Genomic DNA, 7,744 nt, shown 5'->3' on the forward strand with positions numbered 1-7,744 from the left:
ACGGACAACTTCACGAATCACTGAAATTACTTTACGCGGTCACGTTTCATCGTGGATGCGACTGCAAAGCATCCCCTCCTATATTCTCGGCGATTTAATCCGCTCGCAAAAGGAACGTATGCTGACTAGAAGACGAACACCCTGCTCGCATTTTCCCCGTTCTCCCGCATCATCTATTTTGCAGAGAGTTTTCCCTTTCTCCCGTGTATAACCGTAAAGAAAAACACATACACACACACAGACATACACACACAAACATAAACACATAATGAGAGATAGAGAGAGCTTGCGTGTGTGCATGCGAAAACGTGTGAAAGAAAGAGAGAGAGAGAGAGAGCGCGCGCGAGAGTGAGATGTTCACGTTGAAATCAAACTCAGGGGAACGTAAAGATGAATCGTCTCTCGAGCAACACTCAGCCAAAAAATATGGCCGATCCGTGCTCGATTCTTCGAGGGGTGCGGATTGATTCTGACGCGGCCTCGTTTATACGCGTTCGCTACGTGTCCTCGCGCGAGAATATCGCTGAATCGATAATATTTCGATAGACAGGCCGTTGCTTGTTAATTAAATGGACGTGTTCTGCGGCTTGACGTTTAGAAGATGATAGCGAAGACAGGAAGTTGCGATAGGTTTGCCGCGATTAACGCGAGCTTCCGACTGGTTCGGTGATACGTTCTGAGATACATACTGTTGATGGATGACCGGAAGAGGGATATCGCGCGATTCTATCGTGAAACTTGTTCGTTCGATCTTTCTTTCTTCTTTTTTCCTTACATAGAATCGCAGAATTGATCGGAGTTACGACGGGTTAATTGTAGAGAATTTCCGAATTATTAAAGGTTGTGTTAAAGATATCGAAATTATTGGAATATCTGAAAAGTTTGAGAATTTTTCGTGTTATTATTATTCGTAGAATTCTTCGAATATTTCATTGTTACACAGTTCGTCGCAAAAAATAGTCGAACATTGTAAAAATAACGAAGCAGAGGCATCGTATCGAGGAAAATGTTCTATTTTATTCAAAACACGTTTCTCCTGTGGCGATACAACAATTTGCACCCTCAACTAATGCGTCAAATAATTGTTGCGCGTCTTTGTATGGAATTCCTTTGAGAATGCTCGTCACAGCCTTCCGGATGTCTCGAATGTTGTCACAGCGTTCCTCCTTCGTTGTTGTTCGAAGCCGAGGAGATAGAAAGTAATTGCACGATGCTAAGTCAAGCGAACAGAGTAGTTGGTGCAATATTTTAATTTACTTGTTTTCAAGAGAAGCAGTTATGGCCGCTGCATTATGAGCCGGTACATTATTACACAACAGCACCATATTTTTCCGCGCGTGATACAACTCTACTCCAATGTTATTATTTGTGAAAGCATTAGTGTATTTTGAGAACGTATACTTTTGTGTCGTTTTAAAAGACTTTGGACATAATTTGTTGCGGATGTTGAAATTGTTGGAACATTTAAAAAATTCTTTTATTACTATAGGATATTTTTGAAAGGTTGGAAGTTTCAGAGTAATTTATTATCATTTTTCTATTGTTTGAACGAATTGAAATTATTGATAGACTGTTTATCTAGAAATTGAGAATTAGCTTGGTGTAGGTGTTGGAAACATTGAGAAATTTAAAAAGTTAATATAATTATTCGGTTTGTAAAATACTTCGTTGTAAATGTTGAACATTTTGAAGTAAACATTTTACGAAACATATTAAAATTAGTTTTCTGTATTCTTTTAAGATAATTCTGAACTTAGTACGAATGTTACATATAAACAATTTATACGTTGGTTTCGTAGGAAAGACATTGAGAAATTGAAATGTCTGTTCTTTTGTAAAATTCTTTCAAATTAATTTAAGTTATTTATACAAGATTTATAACTTCATTTATTTCATCGAGAATCTCAGCGTTTTATTCTTTTGTACAATTTCTTGAAGTAAAGGTATAAAACGAAAATCTTTTATGAATAATTTTTCTCTCCTGTTAGAATTCTACAATTTCCTGTCATTGAGAACGAACGATCAATTTTCTTGCTGTCGGAAACCCATTTCTACGTCCAGAATCATCTGTCACTACAAGGGAAAGAATTTCATCTGTCATTTCGGACAGGATTTCGTTGTTCTCTGATACTGTTTTCCAACACGATACCTCCTACATTTAACGACTATATAATTTATGAAAAATAATGACAGTGATTAACCTCAAATTAATAATAATAATGAAATGTATATTTCTCGATTAACGAATTGTTGTTTACAAATTAGATAACAGAAACAGATGCATAAATTCACATTTATTGCTGACAAAAATCTACATAAAAATATAACAATATAAAAATAATAAAATATTGAGATATAAGGGCGAAAAACGATTAAAGGTATTCGATCGAATAATTACAGTACAAGGTTAACAATTTAATCATTTTAATCCAAAAATCTCTCATTTAAAATATATTTTAAAATATGAGAACCTTCTTCGATTTCCTCGTTCTCTGAGGAGCAGGAATAGTTATCTATCGAGATTAAAGATTATTAAAGATTAAAAAATAATTGCGTTCTTTTCTCTCTTATCTATTTTTATATTTATTTACTGTAAGTAATTAATTATTATTCTCTTAATTTACACTAAATTTTAATACTCACACGAGTACGGAAATTCCTTTTGCGATATTTGCATGAAACGGATGAATACTGTTGGTGGTATATTTCTATTAACCGAAATTTACGCTTCCTGTTATAAAGTCTTCATCAATCGAAATGTAGTCTCAATTTAAACATCGTCAGAAGTAAATCCCTATTAAAAGTTTGCCACCAACTAAAATTTACATTAAATTTAGATACTAATAGGAATACACGAATTTCTGTTATGAAGTCTTTATCAACTGAAATTTACATCAACTTTGGACGCTATAGAAATAAGACTCTACTAAATACTCTGTCGAGCAAAATTTATATCAAATTCACACACTAGATCCTTCCAAAATCTCTTGAAAGGTTCTCATGAAATCACTTACAACTCTCCAAGTTACCAACTGAAATTACAATATAGCTCTATTCATCGAAACTCATTAGGGGACAGTTCACGTAATTAGACTTCATATGATAGCTATAATAGGAAACGAGTTACTATCCTTTTTATCCTCTTAGACAGTATCTGATACGAAAAATGCAGAAATGCTAGAAATTTTATTGCACTGTCGAATAATTAATCGAGCCCTAACTAAAATTTTGTTCTAATAAATGGAGTTCTACTATAATACACAGGAAAAATTTATAAATTAACCACTTTGAAGACCATTGTGAAACAACATTCCACACATAAAATCAAACCTTATGGTAACTGTTTGCGCGATTAAAGAAACAATGTCTAATCTCTCTTTCCCCGCCATAAATGAAGTGATTTAAAGCGTGTCAGCTTTATTGGTTATTTAAATACTAAATTAAACAAACATAGCACGTGAGTACGGAAGAATTAAATACAAAATAAACATCAAGTTGCAGACGCGTCTAGGACAAAGTATATCGATTTTCGCCTAACAGAAAGCGCGTGAAAACGAGGCCGCCTATCATGGTAACCAGGTATCCTCATGTTAAAGTACAAATTAAGGGTGTCCGAGGTTTCAAGGGGCGTATAACAGTAACGTTCGTACGGCGGCACCAGGAGATCCATCCGGTTCGATATTGGTGCCGTCGCGTCGATCCATCCGTAGTCTCTTTGACTGCGACTTAGCAAAACAATCGAGCGATTCCCGCGAGCCGTGTGAACTCAAAACCTTCGACGACTTTATTTTCGTACGACGCGAACGCAGACTACAGATTTCGAAGACTGAGAACGAAAATAAAAAAAAAGCCACGTTTAGTTGGCGCGTGGAATCCTATTGGACGACGACTTCCGATTTCAAGGGACGACAAGCGTCCAATACGATTTCTGTGCATAGATCGTTCAGCCATTTATGCTCGAGTACACGCGGTAAGATCGGACATTTTTTGCATGCGCGTTTAATCAAACTGTTTCTCACGATAAATGATCTTATGAAACTTAACGAAAGATCGATGGAGAAAGAATCGATGAGCAATCATAAATGGGCTGAATCATCCCCCTCCTGGTTTCCTCCTGCTGGATTTCTCCTGTTGCGTTCCTGACGATCCCTGTTCTTCTTCTTGTTTCTTTAAACCTCCTCGTTAGACCGTACGTATTATATAGCTTAGCGGTAAATGTTTGACTGTGTCTCAAGCGATACCTTAACTTTAATCTACAAATCTGTTCGTGAATCACGTAAATATGTGAACCGTTAGAGCTTGTAAAGATCGAGGAAATATAGTTGTATCCTGTGACCTTGGAATGATGAGTTTTGAATCTTACCAAAATTACAGAAAAAATAATACGATTTTATCAGAATGGGAGAAAACAAAATTCGATGCTTTTTTTGACATTTCGATATTAATACTTTACCGATGGGTAGGTTTCACTGAAAAAAAATGGTTTTATTTCAAAAAGAAATTAATTAAATTAATTGCAATATCCATATGAAAATTTTAACTACTGCTTTTACGTTTGTTTTAATATTATTTCATTACGTATAAGGTACCAATTGGCGTGACCTGTCGTTGAAGTGTTAATTCGTATATTATCTAAAGAAAAATGAATCGAACTTGGATTTTATTAAACAACCTCGTGAATGAATTGAATTTTTCAGATAGGGAAAGAACAAATTTATTCACGGATTTAAAAATTGTATTTGTTTAAAGGATCACGTACTTAAAAACTCTTTCCAAGGTTGTCTAAAAAAATACAGAAAAAGGAAGAAGGAGTAAGTCCTACAGTATAAACAGAACCTCGAGAAAATTACGAGCTCGCTTGTCCACGTCACGAGAAAATGATCAGGCTGTCGACTATCGAGGCGTCTCGAGAAAAACGAGACGAGCGTTTGCTGTACTGCCGTGTGTTTGCTTGTTTATAAAAAAAAAAGAAAAAAAGAAAAAAAGGGAACGTGAAAACGCACGTGGTCCGGAGAATGTGCAGCCTTCTAGAATTTGTTGGAGTATATTACGTATATATACACTTTTGTTTCGTCGAACTAGTCTATAAGGATTTACGATTTAACAAAAGAAAAAAAAAACAGATAAAAATACTAAAAAAAAAAAAGAAAAAGGAAAAGAATAAAAAACCTCCTAGGATTATGCGAATAAAGATATATACCGATCTATCGATAGAATATAAATCTCGGATTGAAAGAATGAGAAATATATTGGCGAACACCGACGAGACTCAACTACGCAATATCACAACGTGTATGAATTGAAAAGGAAGAAGATCGAATTGTGGAAGTAGCGGAAGAAGTAGAAGAAACGTTTAGAGGCAGAGAGGGAAAATTTCGCAAATACACGTCGAGCGAAAATTCCCTTCTTGCAAAAGGTCAATTCAGTATTACAGAGCGTTTAGATTGTACATTGTGAAGTTTCATTTCGCGCTCGAATGAACGGTACGAAGCGATCCGATGCGATTGGCTCGCGTTGTTTCTTGGTCCTCGATCGTTTCCAAACGGCCAACCTTGCGGTACTTGATCTCTAAACTCTCGAGTCTGGATCGTTCGTAGATCTTGAGGATCCGCGAGCTGCCATGTCTCGTTTCTAGCAACGCGTCAAGTGCGAGAGATTCGCTCGCAGTAGACGCTTTCCCGTTTCATAGTTTGACGTAATTCGAGGAAGAAAAGCACGTTTACTCGACGATTTTGCTTAATCGAGTCATCTGAATACAGGGTTGCACCCTTAACCCTCCGGGACCCATTGTCACATTTTACAGCTTCGAATGTTTCGTCTTTTTCAATGATAGAATGATTAGACGTATATATACGTTGATTGCTTTGAACGTCTTGCTTTTTCGTTGTTTATTTTGGGTGCATTCTCGTTTATAAATCACCGGACCACCAAGTAATTTTAAACAGAAACTTTATTAACCCACTCGCGTGTCAATTTCCCTATCCCGATTCTACTTGTATATTTATGCTAATCTTTTTTGACGCAGAAATTGAACCAAAATTGCAGCTTGGAATTTTATTCGAACAAAACATATTCCCGTTTGAGATTTTAAATACGCGATAACGCTGATGGGAGGGATTTTTTCATGATGATTCAATTTTAATTCAAACAAAATACATTTTGCGTTAAGATCGAATTAGAATCGAAATTGTAGCATGCAGTAGCGATGATGATTAAATTTAATTTTGAACGCTATTGAGTTTAAATGAATCTTCAATAAAATTTTAAAATCTTAGTATAATTTCTTTTTTCTTATGTTAAAGATACTTGGTAAATATCAGTTTCGCTTTTGTAATTAGATATTATAACGTTAATTTATTTCTATTTTAAATAAACTAAGTATCTGGTGACTTATAGATGATAGTTTGCACATTTGCGAGAGTTTGAGCAGCTTCCAATGTCCTTTAGAAATTATTTAGGAGACCCTGGGTTCACGGAGGGCTAAGCGAACTGAACATATCAGAATCTACGCTACGTATTTTTCATCAGAACAGAATATTTTTAATATTCACCGTGAACGACGCGCATATTTAGAACACTTCCTGTTGCTCAGCGGTTGTCTCTGGGGCATTCAGCGGCACTCATGCGAATTCCTTGTTCGGTGTGCGATGTTCCAACAAGTGTTATCATGTTAAACGCTTAACCGGTCGTCTTGAGGCTTTTGTTTCGTGTGACTTCCATGATTAATCTTGGCGAAGGAGTGAGAAGTTCAATGAAATTTTATATTTCATTCCATTTCTGACGTCTGGCGGATATCTAATTGAACGTTTGCATTCAAATTACGTCTTCGAGAATCAAATGCTACTTAAATCGCTTTATAATAAGAATTCTAATACATTAAAATTATCCCAGAAATACTTACAAATTAAATGATATTTAGTTTGAAACATCAAGTTGTATATTACTAATCCTGAATTATTCCAGACATACATCATGTATCAATAAAAAAAAAAAATGCAAAGTGATTCTCAATTAATGAGAAAAAATTCGAAATAATTTTTATTTTAAAATTATTATCGTTTTCGTTACTATTGCAGAATATTAAAAATGTGAAAGGGGAGGTTTAAAACTTTTAAAGCGCATAGTACATACTTACAAAGAGCAGGGAAAAATATTTGATCAACATAAATTCTATATAAAAGACAGACACGTTAAACAGATATTACGCAAAGAGAAAATAGAATTTTGTGCCTCGTTGCAAGCTTTTATCAATGTCAACGATAATCTCTCTTTTAAATTTCTTTATGATTAATTTCTTATTCCTAACAAACACATGTTCGTATTATTCCCATATACAGAGTTGCACTTTATTGTAAAGAAATTATTATTAAACTCTATGTTGATTAAACATTTTTTACTCCTCTCAGTGAATAGTTTTAGACGTTTATCGTTTACGCTAATCACTTAGCGCGCATTTTAACCGCTTAACTTGCGTCTAACAATCTACTTACTTTAATCTTTTATCTTTACAGATTTAAATTACTGTACCTTACACTAAAATATATATTATATAAAAAAAATCACGTTTCTTCTTATTATTAATTGTTTCTCATTGTACAAAAATTTAATCATTGTCTATCAACAAACTGAAGAAAAACTTTGCATGTTTGCTACGGATGATCAATCTGAACTCGAACCGAAACATTGCAAACGAAAGATTCTCTCGTTGAACCTTCGCTCTCGTGAGTTTTTTCGAGTTTCTCGA

At 34.8% G+C, this 7,744-nt stretch overlaps 1 protein-coding gene across 1 annotated transcript in view; it reads left to right on the plus strand.

The window, feature by feature from the left end:
* Positions 1-4,343, plus strand: part of Jeb (low-density lipoprotein receptor domain-containing jelly belly protein) — a 98,940-nt gene extending 94,597 nt beyond the window's left edge. Inside the window, exon 3 of the mRNA XM_072015719.1 lies at positions 1,269-4,343. Within this exon, the coding sequence (XP_071871820.1) occupies positions 1,269-1,391 (123 nt within the window). The 3' untranslated portion in view covers positions 1,392-4,343. The remainder of the gene's footprint in view (positions 1-1,268) is intronic.
* Positions 4,344-7,744: the final 3,401 nt, after the last annotated feature.

This window comes from Bombus fervidus, chromosome 13 (assembly GCF_041682495.2).
Source record: "Bombus fervidus isolate BK054 chromosome 13, iyBomFerv1, whole genome shotgun sequence".
Taxonomy (NCBI): Eukaryota; Metazoa; Arthropoda; class Insecta; order Hymenoptera; family Apidae; genus Bombus; species Bombus fervidus.